The 19,629-nt window shown below is 49.6% G+C and overlaps 1 protein-coding gene across 1 annotated transcript; it reads left to right on the forward strand.

The window, feature by feature from the left end:
* The first annotated feature begins 524 nt into the window (after nucleotides 1-524).
* On the forward strand, nucleotides 525-19,020 carry LOC142256752 (GTPase KRas-like). Its single transcript, XM_075328632.1, has 5 exons — nucleotides 525-718; nucleotides 3,127-3,257; nucleotides 5,867-6,045; nucleotides 16,047-16,206; nucleotides 18,356-19,020. Exons 2-5 carry the CDS (start codon nucleotides 3,147-3,149, stop codon nucleotides 18,464-18,466), a joined length of 561 nt encoding a protein of 186 aa, XP_075184747.1. The 5' UTR covers nucleotides 525-718; nucleotides 3,127-3,146; the 3' UTR covers nucleotides 18,467-19,020.
* Nucleotides 19,021-19,629: the final 609 nt, after the last annotated feature.

Consider the following 19,629-nt stretch of genomic DNA (forward strand, 5'->3'; position numbering starts at 1 on the left):
ACAATAAAAAAAAGAGAAAATAAAAATTTACGGGAAAAAAAAGCGGATTAAAAGCTATGTAAAAAACAGAAAAATATGGAAAAAAAATGGATTAAAAAGTAACGGAAAAAGTAGAAAATTAAAAAGTTACGGAAAAAAAAGAATAAAAAGTTGTGGGTCTTGGAAAATAGCCACAAATCAATTTTATCTGTTTTTGTACAGTACAAAATATTTTAAATCCAAAAAAATTGTAAAAAAATAAAAATAAAAAAAAAAATAAAAGTCAGGGCTCTTGGAAGAAGTAGAGGAAAAGGAAAAATGCTAAAGTGACAGGAATGGGTTAATGTTCCGGTTCTCAGAGCTGGGTTTTCCTGGCTGATAACAGGAGACAATAGCTTCCTCCCCGCTCGCTGGCAGCAGCCCCGCCTCAGGTGACTGTGCACTGTAGACTAGCTGCTGGGGGAGGGACCACGGGATGTCAATCACCACTCCACCTCCGCTGATTGGTTGCCGCCGCTAACAGGAAGTGGCCTGTAACGATTGGGCGCGTCCATGCAGTCGGGGCTGTGGGCACTTCCGGATCCCTGGTGTCAGCTCTGCGGGAGGAGCGATAGCAATGCTGCGGGATGGGAGCTCCTGAGACGCTCTGACCCCGGGGGAGAAGAGCTGGGAGAGCGGTGAGTGAGCGGAGCGGAGGAGGCAGCGGACGGACACAGGCCCCCGGGACGGCAGCAGTCCGGTAAGAACCGCCCTCTGTGTGCTGGGAATCCCCCCTCCTACAGTCTCCATGGTCCTGACCCAGTCACCTGACCATCAGCTGTTCCCTGGATCAGCATATTCTGGGATATACCATAGTGGGAGAGAGAGGGTGGAGCACTTCAGTGTCCGTTGGGAGTTACCTGGCCAGCTGGGTGCTGCCCCCCACAAGTGCAGTATACATCTGTATATAGAGGCGCCTTTCATATTACGCAAATTTAGGAAATTGCATTGTTGGCAGTTGTCCAGCACAAGTGGGTTAAACAAGCAGCACAAGGGGAATGTGGACCCCTAATCCATGCAACGTCCCCCCCTAAGGAACGAAGTGCGATGTCCCTCCCTCCCTCCCACCACAGAATGGGGTTTAATGTCCCCCCCCCCACCACCACGGAACGGCGTGCGATGTCCATCCCCCCCCACCACGGAACGGGGTGCAACGTCCATCTCCCCCCCCCACCACCACGGTATGGGGTGCCACGTCCGTCCCCCACGACCACCACGGTATGGGGTGCCACGTCCGTCCCCCACGACCACCACGGTATGGAGTGCCACGTCCGTCCCCCACAACCACCACGGTATGGGGTGCCACGTCCGTCCCCCACGACCACCACGGTATGGGGTGCCACGTCCGTCCCCCACAACCACCACGGTACGGGGTGCCACGTCCGTCCCCCACGACCACCACGGTACGGGGTGCCACGTCCGTCCCCCACGACCACCACGGTACGGGGTGCCACGTCCGTCCCCCACGACCACCACGGTACGGGGTGCCACGTCCGTCCCCCACGACCACCACGGTACGGGGTGCCACGTCCGTCCCCCCACCACGGAACGGGGTGCCACGTCCGTCCCCCACCACCACCTTGGTACGGGGTGCCACGTCCGTCCCCAACGACCACCACGGTACGGGGTGCCATGTCCGTCCCCCCACCTCCACCACGGAACGGGGTACGACGTCCCGTCCCCCCACCTCCACCACGGAACTGGGTGCGACGGACCCCCCCCCAAATCAGTAGCCACTGATACTCCACACCCTTCAGTGTTTCTTCTCCATGGAATAGCCTGTGAAGGCTGCAGACGATCACTAGAGAACCTCTTTATAGGGCGTCTGAACATCGCCTTGTAAAGGACATCAGCCCTGTATAACACCTTTACTCTTCACATTGCTACCTCGGTTTAAACAAATATGTTAATTAAGTTCTTGGTGCACCCTGGGTGTGGCCAAGAGGCTCACTAGTTTTCCATGCTCCGACTTGTTCACTGTTAATGGCAGCATTTTCCACCAATGAGGGAGGAAAACTAGTGGGCAGGTTGGTGCACTAAGCCTGTTGGCCACACCCAGGGTGCACCAAAAAGTTAATTAACATATTTGAATAAACTCCTGTTGCTGTAGAAGGGAGTCCGCGATTAGATCACTAAAGGTGTGGGCTTTATATGAGCGATATTCCCTGTAAAGGTGATGTGCTTAGGGTGACACAATCCTTTTAACTCGGTAGGAGTAATACAGGGTTATATCCTCTGTTCCTGTACCAGTCCGTGCCTTGTATTGTACTTATTTTTATTATGTATAGCCCTTTCCACATGTAAGGCACCATGAAAAAAATAGTGCTATCAAATCCTGCACCAGAGAGGGAGTATCACACGGTGCGGGCGCTGTGCTCTCATTACAATGGAATGCCACGGGAGTCCAGAAGCTGTTGTTGGTGCACGGGTGCTTTTACTTCTCTTGGACAAATGTAGGACAAGTGCAAGAAGAGAGCTCAATAGGGGCCACTGATGATCATGCCACCCAAACCCAAGCAGACCCTGGGAGCAGAAGGGCAGTACCATATATGTTGTCTTATTTTACAAGGGAGGCTACTTTATTTAAAAACGGGTTGTCCAAGTAGTGGAAAACCCCTTTTACCAATCATCATGAGAATAAAATATTGTAGCCCTTTATAGTCTTTCCCAGAAAACCTGATTCCAGTAATGCGTCACTTATTGGGCTGTGTTGCTGTTTTAATACAATCAGTGTTTTATTAGCAGGACATTATCAATGCAGGACTAGTCCCTTCAGCTGTGTAATCCTGCCACTACCAATGCAGTGTACATAGATAGCTGCCAATCAGTGGTGTGGGCGGGGTTATACAGGGCTCAGCATTCTGAGCACTGTCACACATCACTGGAATCAGGGCCCATGGCTGCCATGTGAGTCCTCCTATGAATCCCAGATGGATAATACGGTTCCTGATGTCATTGAGGCTGGCGTTGCACATGTACGTCTTTTTTTAACAGGAGTACGATGTGCCCAGTTTCTGAAGAGGCGCATGCCATTTAATGAATTAGGCGTATGGCATGGCCTTGATTGCCATGACTCTGACCTGTTCACCTTCCTCTTCTGTTTTCCAGGAAGGATCTGTGGAAGTGAAATGACTGAATATAAGCTTGTCGTTGTCGGTGCTGGAGGCGTGGGCAAGAGCGCTCTGACCATCCAACTCATCCAGAACCACTTTGTTGACGAGTACGATCCCACCATTGAGGTATGCAGCGGGTTACGTGGCTGTTGGCACTCGTTTTCTGCTGTCAGATCAATGGTGGAGGGTTAGATTGGCACAGGTTTTACAGTTTTTCCTGATTAGTGCCTCCAACCTGCCACTGTAGGAATTTCATAGTGTTTTTTTCCTTCTGGACCCCCTGTGAGCCAGAACAGAGTCACCCTAGCAGATTTCTTAGGGTTAAAGAAGGGCATGTGGGTGGCCCTGCCAACAACAACTGATTCCTGGGGGCTAACGAAGCCAGATTTGTGTCAATCGTGGTAAAATGTATTGTAGAACAATGTCACAGTTTGGGAATAAGAATTTATTAATTTAGCTCAGAGGTTCTCCAATAATGTGATAAAAATGGCCTCCGTCACATATTTCGATCAGCAGCCTCCCTTATTGTATTTCAGGATAGATTGTCAACTGCAGGAACACAGCTTGAGACATGCAGCTCAACTGTCAGAGTGGCAGCACCACTGACATTCATGCCTCACTCAGCCGCCGGAGCAGGGCTGTGAAATGAGAAGAAATAAATGTTCTATTGTTTGTTCAGACCAATGTTACTCTATGGGGCAGCACCCATGAGCAATTGTTCTCTCAGCCCTAATCGGACCGAGTAAAGAGTCGCAGCATGCTGCAACTGTAATGCGATGCTGTTGCACTCGCACCTATACAAGTCTATGGGGTGAGAGAAACATCGCACTGCACTTGTTACACCGGTGTAATGCGAGAGCAGTGTGATTCTCACATCAGCCGGCAACAGAGGAGATAAATCCCTCCCTCCGCAGCGCCAGCCTGCCTCCTCCTTCCCCCCCCCTATCTGCAGTGTCGGCCCCCCCCTCCCCCTCCCCCTCTCCGCAACTGTGGTCTGATTGCACGGTTGTACCACAGTCGTATGACCCTCGGCTCCTGCTGTGCTGCGAGTGTGTGTCGATTGTCATGCGAGCACTCGCACAAATCCCCCGTGTGGCCTCGGCCTTGTTTGTATACTCCTTTCTCTCAGTCAGTAACTGGGCCCTGTTATAAAGCTGTCTGACAGAGCAGAATGAATCTGCTCATCTCAGTGAGGAGGAGATTTATTTCTTCTCATGTCACAGCCCTGTTTTGGCAGCTGAGTCAGGTATGTTTGCTAACAATGCTGCTCGTCTATCACTTGAGGCACACGTTTAGAGTTGTGTTTCTTGTATGACTAAGATTAAATGTGTAGCGCCCCTGAACCCATCAGGGCACTACAAGGTACTGCATCCTATCAAAGATGCAGGGCCTACCCACAGAAACCTGGAAGACCAGTGTCAGTAACAGCAAAACACATTAAAATCCCAGTTTTTCCCCATCCACAGACTGGTGACAGACTAGAGTTGGACCCAATGGATGGCCACCCGGGGGTGGAGCCGATCCAGTCCACTAGACGATGACCAGGTGGGAGGGGACGGACAGTCCGACAGTAAGTGGAAGTGAAAGGAGATGGACATAACTGCTCTGACACGGGAGTGTGACGGTGACCTGAGGGCCCAGGCGTGTGGTTGCTGGTGGAGTACGGTGCAGTACTCCCGGAACCATAGCACCGATGTAGTACAGAGCCCTAGGTCAAGCAAACGCTTCAGGCAGACCTGATAAAATCTGCGCAATGAGGGGACCATCCAGGACCTCACTGACCTTAGAAGTAAGGGAGCATCAGAAGTAACGGGAGAACCAGGGACCGGAAAAGGACACTGACCCTACAGGGTTCATACTGCCTGCCATACGGACCAGAGACTGACTGGAGGGGAACCCCAGACGCTCCAAGCCAAGGGGACCCACCAACTTGAGAAAGGTGCAGGGGAAAGAAGCCATCAGGTCATCAACCCGGCACTGGGACTAAGGGAACCAGCGGTGAACACCAGCCTTCCTCCAGGTACCAGCCATCCAACTGCTGTGAGTACAGAACCCAGATACACTGCAATCCCTTGAGTGGCCTACCTTCTTTCCGCACCTACTCCATCACCTACCCCCCTCGGGCCCCGGCCCTACTTGCGGAGGGTCTAACATCCAGGCAGCTGTCAACATCAGCCCCAGTGGAGAAACTGTGCAGCGGCGGTCCATCACCATAACCGCAACCCGCAAGTGGCGTCACGACATAAACTTTATTAAATATTCCCCTGTACACAGCGACCCTCAGTGTCACAGAACCGGGCAACGGCAACCCAGTGACACATCCCAGTAGTACACCGCCCGGGACAGAGCACCCCATAGCCCTGGGGTGAGTGAAATGCAGTTTGAAATATGTGATGGGGGCCATTTTTACCACAGTCACGGAAAATCCTTTTACATCAAACATTTATTCCAAGAAACGTACAGAAATGGGTCTCTTGAGCCTGTAAGGGATTTTAAGAGAACATAAGAGGCTGCCAGACACCGGTCACCACCTATATTTTGAGGGAACACTGGGATCCGTTTTGAAGCCACCAGTGTTCGTAAGTACAGTACACAGCCCATAGATTGGCTGCATTTTTGGTCAGTAAGGGCTGTGTCCTATAGGAATTCTGGAAAGGTTCCTCCTGAGTATCTCAATATTTCCGGTAAATGAGATGTGATCGTGTCCTTTGTGTTGATGTCTCCCGTTATTGCAGGACTCGTACAGGAAGCAGGTTGTCATAGACGGTGAAACATGTCTCCTGGACATTCTCGACACCGCAGGTCAAGAGGAGTATAGTGCCATGAGGGATCAGTACATGCGGACCGGAGAAGGATTTCTGTGTGTTTTTGCTATTAATAATACAAAATCCTTTGAGGATGTCCATCATTACAGGTCAGAGGCCTTATTAATGGAGCCTGGGTCTAACATAGTTAAACACTTCGTAAATGGGGCTGAGCTGCCGTACCAGGCAAAGCCTTCAGACCAAAGTGGTGCTATTCTGGGAAATCTCATCGTATATTTTGTCTTAATGACATTTGACACATGTTTTTTTGAGCTGGTGCAATATAGTTTGGCACAAAGCACCATTAGTGCACAGCACGGGACGAAGGGCCCCGGGCAGGCAATAAAACAAAAGAATACAGGAGTATTCCAGGGTGTCATGGGAGTGATCAGAAGATTGCACGGTTAAGTCAAATAAAAAAAAAAAAGCCTTAAGAAGTCATCTCCCTCACCCTCTTTAAAATGTCTACCTAGTGCAAAAGTCTTAAAGGGAACCTGTCCCCAGATTTGGGGCCTATAAGCTGCAGCCACCACCAGTGGGCTCTTATATATAACATTCCAGAATACAGTATATAAGAGCCCAGGCCGCACTGTATAACGTAAAAATCACTTTATAATATCTAAACGGTCGCGGTGGAGTTGGGTCGTATGGGCAGCTTCGTTGTCCGGTGCCTCCTCTTTTGGCCATCTTCGTCCTCCTTCTGAAGCCTGTGGGCATGATGCAGCTACGTCATACACACTCGCCGGTCCCGCTCATGCTTTGATCTGCCCTGCTCAGGACCTCAATGCCGGCGACTGTGGATGACGTAGGACGCGTCATGCACCGCGGCTAGAGAAGAACAACAAAGATGGGCAAAAGAGGAGGCGCCGACACCGGAGAACGGAGACGCCGATCTCACACAACTCCCACCGCAGCAACCGTTAAGATCAGTATTATAAAGTGATTTTTATGTTATACCACCGGCCTGGGCTCTTATATACAGCATGTTAGAATGCTGTATATAAAAGCAAACTTGGTGGTGGCCGCAGATTATAGGCCCCAAATCTGGTGACAGGTTCCCTTTAAAGGGAACCCAGACTATAACCACCAGGCAGCTCTCATATGCAGCATTCCAGAATACAGTATATAAGAGCCCAGGCCGCTCTGTAGAATGTAAAAACATCTTTATAATACTCACCTCGGAGTCTGGTGGTAGCCGCAGCTTTTAGGCCCCAAATCTGGTGACAGGTTCCCTTTAAATTGTTGGCGAAGAAAAATCCCAAGAAGAAACAATGGAGGAAAGCTTGTTTGTGCCCCAAAATGGTTCTGATTGAAAATTATAATTGACCCCAAACAAAAAACGAGCTACGTGGACTAGAGTAAAAAAAAAAGTGACTGATGCTTTTTTTTTTTTTTTCTTAATTATATTTTAATTTATACATTCTCTAAGTATCGTCTATACTCTGGCTTTTACAGCACTTTTTTTATGCGGAAAAGCCCCCCCCCCTCAGCTTATACTCTATGGTCCTACAAAAAATTCTCACCTGTCCTCCGTTCCCACGGTGTCCTCTTACCTGCTTCTTGCGGCCCGCAAGCACATAGACTCCTTGATGATCTTGGCCGGCGCTGCCGTCAGCGCTTTCTTTACTTGTGGCGCCGCAAAGCACTCAACTGAAGTAAAGACGACACGGACGACAGTGGTGGTCTTGTGTTTAAAAGAAACCACACCACCTAAAAAAAGGACAGTAAGAAAAATATTCCTGGCCAAAAATGATAATTGAATTAAAAAAAACAAAACCTTGTCCCTCAAAAAACAAAGATAAAGGTGTAACTTTCTGATTTTGAGGATGCAAGGATCCATAAAAATTGTTCCTCGTTTTGGTTCCTGTACCCGTCGGTGCACATTGCTCCCACACCCCTGATTTCATTGGGTATGATGCCGATTGCATAGAGTAAGATTTGGGTTTACTGCCGAAGTCACTAGTTTTTTGGCACACTCCATTGTGCATCACATTGTCCCGGTGTAAATTCTGGCTTGTCCCCTGTAGCTGACCTGACAAGTCACTGAGTTAAATGGGGGATACTTTGTACTGTGATAACCCACGCTTGGTCCAAATAAGTAAAAATAGATGTCATTCCTCTGCTACTCCTCCTGGTAATACTTTCAAGTACACATGCAGCTAGCAATGTCTTTCATCAAAGCTTCCCTATTTATTCAGTGTGGAGTATGAGCCACTGGAGAAATCCCAGCTGCTATCAGTGAGGTCATCAAAGGGAATCTGTCAGGTGATTTTCTGGTACATTACTATTGGAGACCTTTCAGGATCAGTAAGTGTTATTGCTCTACCTTATCCTGTTCTCTTGTTGTAAGCTCCATAGAATTCAGTGTGATATAGTAACTAGTCAAGCATATGTAAATACAAACTATATATGCCCTGGTCTTCCTCTCAGTGCTGGCTTCAGTGAAAGTAAATGTGAACTGAATTTGCACTGCTGCCCCCACCCATACTCCCTCCCACCTCTCAGCAGTGATAGTGAATGCACTGGGAGGTGGGTGGGGGGAACAGTGACTATGCAAATTGTATATACATGTACAAGACTAGCCTACAGGAGACACTGAATTCTAGCTTGAATGGAGCCTAAAGGCCCAGTCACACTAAGCAACATCGCTGCTAAAGAACAACTTTTGTGACGTAACAGCGATGTTGCTAGCGATGTCGCTGTGTGTGACATCCAGCAACAACCTGGCCCCTGCTGTGAGGTTGCTGGTTGTTGCTGAATGTTCTGGGCCATTTTCTTTGTCGCTCTATTGGGAGACCCAGGCAATTGGGTGTATAGCTACTGCCTCCGGAGGCCACACAAAGTATTACACTTAAAAGTGTAAGGCCCCTCCCCTTCTGCCTATACACCCCCCGTGGGATCACGGGCTCCTCAGTTTTCAAGCTTTGTGCGAAGGAGGTCAGACATCCACGCATAGCTCCACTGTTTAGTCAGCAGCAGCTGCTGACTATGTCGGATGGAAGAAAAGAGGGCCCATACTAGGGCCCCCAGCATGCTCCCTTCTCACCCCACTTTTGTCGGCGGTGTTTAAGGTTGAGGTACCCATTGCGGGTACGGAGGCTGGAGCCCACATGCTGCTTTCCTTCCCCATCCCCCTTAGGGCTCTGGGTGAAGTGGGATCTTACCGGTCTCCAGGCACTGAGGCCGGGCTCCATCCACAGACCCGGAGAACCTGCTGGAATGGAGCTGAGTATCGTCAGGGACAGGGCCCTGCTCCTTACAGGTACTCTGTGTCCCCGAACAGACTGCGCACAGCACACTGCAGCATTGCTGGGTGTGCTAGTGCGCCGGGGACAGTAGCGCTGCGCGCTTGTGCTATTATTCACTACAGCTTTGCTGAGTGAATTAATGTGTTAGGAACTGCCGCGCCGGCCGCTGCTGGCAGTTTTACACTGCGGCGCGGCTGTGATTTGTGGTGCGCCGGGGACTTCCGCGCTGGCCGTGCTTATACGACGGCCGCGATTACAAATCGAGTCCCCGGCTTTTGCGGCCTAGTTTCGTTCTTTCCCGCCCCCAGGCCTGCCAGTCAGGGGAAGGGCGGGACGCTGTGCAAAAACGTCAGCGCCGAGGGCTGGAGTCTGCTTTGCATACTCCAGCCCCCTCACTGGGCACAGTGGGACGCCAGTTTCCCGCACTTTGTCTGGGGCACGCCCACGGCCCGCCCCTCTTCACAGGACGCCGGCAGCCATTCCTGTGTGCAGTGGAGAAGGGAGACAAGTTCTGGGAGACCCAGACACGGGATTCTGGCGACCACACACCCGCGTTTTAGCGGGCGGTAAGCAGCACCTGTGGTGCTGACCCCACTAGTGCCGAAGTGTACATTTGTATTTTTATGCTTGCATGCTATACATTGCACTGTACGGTCGCTATTGATTCTTGGCTATATACCCTCCCAGATTGCTCAGAGGAGACTACAGCATGTCGTCCGCAAAAAGCAAGGGTGCCAAGGCACAGGCTTTCTATGCTGCTTGTACCGCGTGTGAGGCTATTCTACCGGCTGGTGCCACTGACCCCCATTGTGTGCAATGTTCGGCCCCTGTGGCACTTGCTCAGCCGGGTGCTCTGCTATCCCAGGGAGAACCACCTGTGAACACTGTCCAGGTGACGGGGACGGAGTTTGCAGTTTTTGCCGATAGATTGTCTGTGACTATGACAAAGATTCTGGAAACTTTGCAGTCCAGACCGGTAACTCAGACCATGGGCTCTGTTGAATTCCCTGGTCCCCCTCAGTTGGAACAACCCCGTGCGCCGGGGGTGTCCCATGCATCCCAGGGGGAAGGCTCTGACACGGACGACAGTCCCAGACGACCTAAGCGAGCTCGCTTGGAGCGGCCCTCGACTTCATCACACTGGTCAGGGTCCCAGCAGGAGGACTCTCTGTATGACGAGGCAGAGGTAGCTGATCAGGACTCTGATCCTGAGACCGCTTTCAATCTGGATACACCTGATGGTGACGCCATGGTGAATGATCTTATAGCGTCCATCAATAAAATGCTGGATATTTCTCCCTCAGATCCTCCAGTGGAGGAGTCAGCTTCACAGCAGGAGAAATTCCATTTCAGGTATCCCAAGCGTAAATTGAGTACCTTTCTGGACCACTCTCTGACTTCAGAGAAGCAGTCCAGAAACACCACGCTTATCCAGATAAGCGTTTCTCCAAACGTCTTAAGGATACACGTTATCCCTTTCCACCTGACGTGGTCAAGGGCTGGACCCAGTGTCCCAAGGTGGATCCCCCAATCTCCAGGCTGGCGGCTAGATCCATAGTTGCAGTGAAAGATGGTGCTTCACTTAAAGATGCCACTGACAGACAGATGGAGCTCTGGTTGAAATCCATCTATGAAGCTATCGGCGCGTCGTTTGCTCCAGCATTCGCAGCCGTATGGGCACTCCAAGCTATTTCAGCTGGTCTTGCACAGGTTGACACGGTCACTCGTGCATCTGCTCCGCAGGTTGCACCCTTAACCTCTCAAATGTCTGCATTTGCGTCTTACGCTATTAATGCTGTCCTGTACTCTACGAGCCGTACGGCAGTGGCGTCCGCCAACTCCGTGGTTTTACGCAGAGCCCTGTGGTTAAGAGAATGGAAGGCAGATTCTGCTTCCAAAAAGTGCTTAACCAGTTTGCCTTTTGCTGGCGACCGACTGTTTGGTGAGCGATTGGATGAAATCATTAAGCAGTCCAAGGGTAAGGATTCATCCTTACCCCAGCACAACCCAAACAAGCCCCAACAGAGGAGGGGACAGTCGAGGTTTCGGTCCTTTCGAGGCTCGGGCAGGTCCCAATTCTCCTCGTCCAAAAGGACTCAAAAGGATCAGAGGAGCTCAGATTCTTGGCAGGCTCACTCACGCCCAAAGAAGACAGCCGGAGGAACCGCTACCAAGGCGGCTTCCTCATGACTTTCGGCCTCCTCTCTCCGCATCCTCGGTCGGTGGCAGGCTCTCCCGCTTTGGCGACATTTGGCTGCCACAGGTCAAAGACCGTTGGGTGGGAGACATTCTGTCTCACGGGTACAGGATAGAGTTCAGTTCTCGTCCTCCGACTCGATTCTTCAGAACTTCTCCGCCTCCCGACCGAGCCGATGCTCTTCTGCAGGCGGTGTGCTCTCTAAAGGCAGAAGGAGTGGTGATCCCTGTTCCTCTTCAGGAGCAAGGTCACGGTTTTTACTCCAATTTGTTTGTGGTGCCAAAAAAGGACGGGTCTTTCCGTCCTGTTCTGGACCTAAAACTGCTCAACAAGCACGTGAAAACCAGGCGGTTCCGGATGGAATCCCTCCGCTCCGTCATCGCCTCAATGTCTCAAGGAGATTTCCTAGCATCAATAGACATCAAGGATGCTTATCTCCACGTGCCGATTGCCCCAGAGCACCAGCGTTTTCTACGCTTCGTTATAAGAGACGAACACCTTCAGTTCGTAGCTCTGCCTTTCGGTCTGGCGACAGCCCCACGGGTCTTCACCAAGGTCATGGCAGCAGTAGTGGCAGTCCTGCACTCTCAGGGTCACTCTGTGATCCCTTACTTGGACGATCTACTTGTCAAGGCACCCTCTCAAGAGGCATGCCAACACAGCCTGAACGTTGCGCTGGAGACTCTCCAGAGTTTCGGGTGGATCATCAACTTTTCAAAGTCAAATCTAACCCCGACCCAATCGCTAACATATCTTGGCATGGAGTTTCATACTCTCCAAGCGATAGTGAAACTTCCGCTGGACAAACAGCGTTCACTTCAGACAGGGGTGCAATCTCTCCTTCAAGGCCAGTCGCACCCCTTGAGGCGCCTCATGCACTTCCTTGGGAAGATGGTAGCAGCAATGGAGGCAGTCCCTTTCGCGCAGATTCATCTGCGTCCACTACAATGGGACATTCTGCGCCAATGGGACGGGAAGTCGACGTCCCTCGACAGGAACGTCTCCCTTTCTCAGGCGGCCAAGGAATCTCTTCGGTGGTGGCTTCTTCCCACCTCATTGTCAAAGGGAAAGTCCTTCCTACCCCCATCCTGGGCGGTGGTCACGACAGACGCGAGTCTATCAGGGTGGGGAGCAGTTTTTCTCCACCACAGGGCTCAAGGTACGTGGACTCAGCGAGAGTCCACCCTTCAGATCAATGTTCTGGAAATCAGAGCAGTGTATCTTGCCCTACAAGCCTTCCAGCAGTGGCTGGAAGGCAAGCAGATCCGAATTCAGTCGGACAACTCCACAGCGGTGGCATACATCAACCACCAAGGAGGGACACGCAGTCGGCAAGCCTTCCAGGAAGTCCGGCGGATTCTGACGTGGGTGGAAGACACGGCATCCACCATATCCGCAGTTCACATCCCGGGCGTAGAAAACTGGGAAGCAGACTTCCTCAGTCACCAGGGTATGGACGCAGGGGAATGGTCTCTTCACCCGGACGTGTTTCAGGAGATCTGTCGCCGCTGGGGGATGCCGGACGTCGACCTAATGGCGTCACGACACAACAACAAGGTCCCGGCCTTCATGGCACGGTCTCACGATCACAGAGCTCTGGCGGCGGACGCCTTAGTTCAAGATTGGTCGCAGTTCCGGCTGCCTTATGTGTTCCCACCTCTGGCGCTGTTGCCCAGAGTGCTACGCAAGATCAGGTCCGACTGCTGCCGCGCCATCCTCGTCGCTCCAGACTGGCCAAGGAGGTCGTGGTACCCGGATCTGTGGCATCTCACGGTAGGACAGCCGTGGGCACTACCAGACCGGCCAGACTTGCTGTCTCAAGGGCCGTTTTTCCATCTGAATTCTACGGCCCTGAACCTGACTGTGTGGCCATTGAGTCCTGGATCCTAGCGTCTTCAGGATTATCTCAAGAGGTCATTACCACCATGAGACAGGCTAGGAAACTAACCTCTGCCAAGATCTACCACAGGACGTGGAAGATATTCTTATCTTGGTGCTCTGCTCAGGGAGTTTCTCCCTGGCCATTTGCATTGCCTACTTTTCTTTCCTTCCTGCAATCCGGTTTGGAAAAAGGTTTGTCGCTCGGCTCCCTTAAGGGACAAGTCTCTGCGCTATCTGTATTTTTTCAGAAGCGCATAGCACGACTTCCTCAGGTACGCACGTTCCTGCAAGGGGTTTGTCATATCGTCCCTCCTTACAAGCGGCCGTTAGAGCCCTGGGATCTGAACAGGGTTCTAATTGCTCTCCAGAAGCCGCCTTTCGAGCCTATGAGGGATGTTTCCCTTTCTCGCCTTTCACAGAAAGTGACTTTTCTAGTAGCGGTCACGTCTCTTCGGAGAGTGTCCGAGCTAGTGGCGCTGTCATGCAAATCTCCCTTCCTGGTGTTTCACCAGGACAAGGTGGTTCTGCGCCCGATTCCGGAGTTTCTCCCTAAGGTGGTATCCCCCTTTCATCTCAATCAGGATATCTCCTTACCTTCTTTGTGTCCTTATCCAGTTCATCAATGTGAAAAGGATTTGCATTTGTTGGATCTGGTGAGAGCACTCAGAATCTACATTTCCCGCACGGCGCCCCTGCGCCGCTCGGATGCACTCTTTGTCCTTGTCGCTGGTCAGCGTAAAGGGTTGCAAGCTTCCAAATCCACCCTGGCTCGGTGGATCAAGGAACCAATTCTTGAAGCCTACCGTTCTGCTGGGCTTCCGGTTCCCTCAGGGCTGAAGGCCCATTCTACCAGAGCCGTGGGTGCGTCCTGGGCATTACGGCACCAGGCTACGGCTCAGCAGGTGTGCCAGGCAGCTACCTGGTCGAGTCTGCACACTTTCACCAAGCATTATCAAGTGCATACCTACGCTTCGGCGGACGCCAGCCTAGGTAGACGAGTCCTTCAGGCGGCTATTGCCTCCATGTAGGAAAGAGCTGTTTTACGGCCCTAACATGAGGTATTAATTTACCCACCCAGGGATTGCTTTTGGACATCCCAATTGTCTGGGTCTCCCAATAGAGCGACAAAGAAGAAGGGAATTTTGTTTACTTACCGTAAATTCCTTTTCTTCTAGCTCTAATTGGGAGACCCAGCACCCGCCTCTGTTTTTTTGTATACACATGTTGTTCATGTTGAATGGTTTCAGTTCTCCGATATTTCTTCGGATTGAATTTGCTTAAACCAGTTTATTGGCTTTCCTCCTTCTTGCTTTTGCACTAAAACTGAGGAGCCCGTGATCCCACGGGGGGTGTATAGGCAGAAGGGGAGGGGCCTTACACTTTTAAGTGTAATACTTTGTGTGGCCTCCGGAGGCAGTAGCTATACACCCAATTGTCTGGGTCTCCCAATTAGAGCTAGAAGAAAAGGAATTTACGGTAAGTAAACAAAATTCCCTTCTTTTAGTTGTTGCTCCCCCGCTGTGAAGCACAGATCGCTGTGTGTGACAGCGACAGAGCAACAACTGAATGTGCAGGCAGCAGGAGCCGGCTTCTGCGGACGCTGGTAACCAATGTAAATATCGGGTAACCAAGAAGCCCTTACCTTGGTTACCCGATATTTACCTTCGTTACCAGCGTCCGCCGCTCTCACGCTGTCAGTGCCGGCTCCTGCTCCCTGCACACATAGCCAGACTACACATCGGGTAATTAACCCCATGTGTACTGTAGCTAGGAGAGCAGGGAGCCAGCGCTAAGCAGTGTGTGCTGGTAACCAAGGTAAATATCGGGTTGGTTACCCGATATTTACCTTAGTTACCAAGCGCAGCATCGCTTCCACACGGCGCTGGGGGCTGGTCACTGGTTGCTGGTGACAGCTCACCAGCAACTCGTGTAGCCACGCTCCAGCGATCCCTGCCAGGTCAGGTTGCTGGTGGGATCGCTGGAGCGTCGCAGTGTGACATCTCACCAGCAACCTCCTAGCAACTTACCAGCGATCCCTATCAGGTTGGATCGTTGTTGGGATCGCTGGTAAGTTGTTTAGTGTGACTGGGCCTTTAAGCAAGGTAACAGGATAAGGTAGAGCAATAAAACTTATTGATCCTGAAAGGTCTCCTTACAGAAAACATTAGTACTGTACTACAAAATCACCTGACCGATTCTCTTTAATAGTCATCTGAGAGGTTTTGTGGTGCTGAATGCACTTGGAAAAATCATCAAGATCCTCTGCTGGCAGCTCCTGTGTAATAACTGATCAGTGATGTCCCAGGTGTGAGAAGGGTCTGTAGACACTGTAGGACATGTAAATAGGTTTAGGCCCTGCAGACTGCTCACATTAGCGCCAGGAACATGCGGCAGCCTGGTGTGTTTATAAATTGCTCCTGGCATAGTTTGGAGAATGGTAGAGTTAGAAGGGACCTCAAGGGGCCATTGGGTCCAACCCCGGCAAGTGCTGGGTTTCTTAAATCATCCCAGCTATATGTGTAATAGAAATGGCAGCACCTCTGGTTCCATAACTACATCAATGCACTAAGAGCTTTTTGTCTACCTGGGATGAAGACTAGAGGGGTCTGGATACTGCACATTACTGCACAAGCCCCCCTATCCTCCACCACCATAATCTTTGACAACTTTTCTTTCCTGGAGTTGCGATTTCAGTATTGATGTGTATGAATATCTCACCTCTTTATATTCCATTTCACATATCAGTTTTTATTAAGATTGGTATGTTTACTTCTTATTTCTCCAGAGAACAGATCAACAGGGTAAAAGATTCAGATGACGTCCCCATGGTTTTAGTTGGTAACAAATGTGACCTCCCTTCCCGGACAGTGGACACCAAGCAGGCACAGGATCTAGCAAAGAGCTACGGGATTCCCTTCATAGAAACATCTGCCAAAACGAGACAGGTAAGACTTCGGCGTAGCGTTAGTGTGGAAGTAACTGTATGTAAAGTATAGGCCTAAATTTACTATTACCATCCTCAGGTACACACGTAATATGTAACATGTGGAGCCATATTGCCTGATTTATTTATTTATTTTTATTTTTTATGTTAGCAGCAAAGGTTTTTTCCCAAAAGTATTTTACACTTCTTCTCCCTTCATTAGTGGATTTAGGGCGGTTTCAGACGTCCGTGTTTCAGGTACGTGTGACATCTGTTTTCAACACGGATGCCACACGTACCCATGTTGTTCTTAGGAGTTACACACCCATCTGTGTTTTCACATGGACCGTGTGACCCGCCCCACACGCACACACGGAGACATGTCTGTTTTTTTCCTCCGGCATCACAGGTGTCACACAGATCGCACACTGATGTCTTCCGTGTGACACGTACCGGAGAAAACACGGGTCTTTGGAATAAAAATATTTTCTATATTCACCTCTCTCCAGTGCTGTTCTTCGGCTCTGCTGTCTCCTGCTTCTGACCACCGCTCATTATTCTCACTGAATATTCACGGCACTTTAAACCTGGAAGCAGGAGCATTGTCGGGAACAGCATCGCCGGTGACAGGTGAGTATCCAGCAAGCAGTATGTGTGCAGTGACTCTAGAAGAGAAGGTCATCCGAGTTCCCAATAAACTCTGATGAACCTGTGAAGTCACCGTCGTGACACACGCTGTAGCGCGGGGTTGTCATCAGAGTTTATTGGGAACTTTGATGACCACCTGGACGTCACTGCACACACACTGCTTGCTGGATACTCATCTGTCCCAGTGATGCTGTCCCCAGCACTGCTTCTGCTTTCTGGTCTGAGGTGCAGTGAATATTCAGTGAGTATAATTAGCGGGGGTCAGGAGCAGGAGACAGCAGAGCCGAAGAAGCAGCGGTGGATACAGGTGAATATAGATAATCTTTATTTCAGACAGGTATTTTCTCCGGTACATGTCATATGTGTGGCTTGTAACTGATGAAACATGGACATCTGAAACTGGCCTTAATGTCATTGCCCGGTCACGGCAACTAATTATTTTACCAGTTCGATGACTGCAATGTTTTTTTAAACATGAGTAGATATTTGTGCTTGGGGTGCATGTAGATGCTATACAAAAGTTTTTTTGTTTTTTTCTTTGCTTTTTTTCTTGCTGTTTTTTTTATTCTTGCCCTTGCTGTTTTGTTTTGTTTTTTGTGTTTTGTTTTTTTTTCTTGCTGGGTTTTTCTTGCTCTTGCTGTGGTGGTTTTTTTTTTTTCTTCTTCTTGTTTTTTTTCTTCTCTTTCCGCTCTGGTTATTTCCCCCCCCCCCCCCTTATTGCAGGAGGCATTGTGTGTGTGTTTGTGTATTTATTTTTTGGTGGGGGCGGTTACTAAGAGTTATTCCCACCTCTGTGGTTTGGCTGGGGCTACACGGCTTTCTCTGTCTGGAATACGGGCTACACTACTAGCACTAGAAGTCCCAGGAATTTCGAGCTCCATAGGGTTCCAATGGTAGAAATGTTAAATGACCCCTCTCTGGGACTTCTAGTGTTAAAGGGCTCTACATAATGCAAGTGGATGTTCTTGCAATGAAACCTTTTAAAGGTTCTTGACCACCAAGTTGCAGAATGTTGGATTCACTTGGATATTTTTGCGACTTGCATATCTTGGTACCTTTACAGGTTGCAACGCGACACTATTACCTGCAGTGTAGCAGCGACATATAGGGATCATTCCCTACATAACCTGCGTTGTGGTCTTAGCCGAAAAGCGGCGAGGCTACAGATGGTGCAATAGAAACTATCAAGTATATAAACTGTACATTGACATGTTGTATGATTTGTATGCACAATGTGACCTATAAACTAGGCTGTATTGTCCCCCTGATCTATTTGTATCATGCCAGGCGCACATCAGTATTGTACAAGAATGCTACAAGGAGTGACAAATGGCTCCGCATTGTTTGGTGGCTTCAAGTGTTTATAGAAAGGGAAAGGATTGTGTAAGCAGAGATGACTTTCCCATCCTGTTGTTACTGCTCTCGGGGACATAGTTTGGTGGGGGAAAATTCCTATCTACGGTAAATCTACTTTTCACTCTTAATTTTTTCTTTTTTTTTTTTTTTTTTTTTTTCGCACCAAGGGAGTCGAAGACGCGTTCTACACCCTCGTCCGTGAAATCCGCAAGCACAAAGAGAAGATCAACAACGGCAAAAAGAAGAAATCCTCCAAAAGGAAGTGCGTAATTCTTTAAGACCGGTGCCATCCTTCAAGAGGAACGCCAGCGAAGCCACCGCCTGTGTGCCAACTCCAACCCAGCAGATTGTGTGGACTTTAGTATTGCAGTGGAAGGGAAATGAATGCCATGAAATTCCAATTTCCCTTTGTAATTTTGTCTTTTTATTATAGGAAATACATAAAACACAAATTTTTGGATTGGGGGGGGACGACAATCTTCAAAGATGCTACTTTTGGAGCCCGCACTTTTGTATAGAATTCAAACTAAAACCTTTAACTTTCAATGAAAAGACTTATTGCTGCGCCCACAGGAATCCCCCGACCACCACCAAGGACCTCTGTCACCAGATTATAATTTTTTATTTTTTACCCCCGGGGAGACGTCAGTGTCAGATCGGCCTTGGCTGTGAGAGTAAATGGTTCAGTAAAGCCACTCAGCAGTATTGTAACCCTCCAACTACACGGAGGAAAGCTAGGAATCTACAATCAGGAGTGAAGCCTTAGTTGTGAACATAGTCTGTCAATGGGGAAACATGACCGAATGAAATAAAGGAAAAATGTCTTTCAGAACTGAGGTGTGAGTCGTTATTTTGGCTTTTACTGCAGCTAGTTACAAGGGTAGCATTAGATTTAATGCGTTTTCTACACCTCGGAATGTTAAAGGGGTTTTTCAGTTTGAGAAAACGTATCCCCTGGTGCTGTTTGTTTAGCTGATTTTTGTTATGACTTACTGGTACATTGCCCTCTTCTTTGATGCGGGCTCAGGAGCTGAGCCTGCATTTAATTGATGTGTTATTCAGCCATCATCTGCCTCTAACAGCCGCAAGTGGAGCTAAGCTCTGTTTGCTGCTGGCAACTTGTTAAATGCTGCTGTCAGTCTCTAAAAGCAGCATTTAAGGTGCTGCATGGGCCCGTGGAATGGTCATGCTAAGGCCCCTTTCACACATCAGTTTTTTTTTTTGCAATCAGTTATCTCTACAGATCTATTGCAGATTGTGGCTAAACTGATGCGACGGATCCGTTTTTTGATGGATCCGACTAGCTGGGGGCTAAATAATAAATTGGAACATGCTCAGTTAAAAAAAAGTGGAATCCTTCGCCGGATTCCGTCATTTGACGGATCCTGCACTGATAGGCTTCCATTCTACCAAACGACAGATGGCAATGGATCCGTCACTG

The sequence above is a fragment of the Anomaloglossus baeobatrachus genome, chromosome 11 (assembly GCF_048569485.1).
Source record: "Anomaloglossus baeobatrachus isolate aAnoBae1 chromosome 11, aAnoBae1.hap1, whole genome shotgun sequence".
Lineage (NCBI taxonomy): Eukaryota > Metazoa > Chordata > Amphibia > Anura > Aromobatidae > Anomaloglossus > Anomaloglossus baeobatrachus.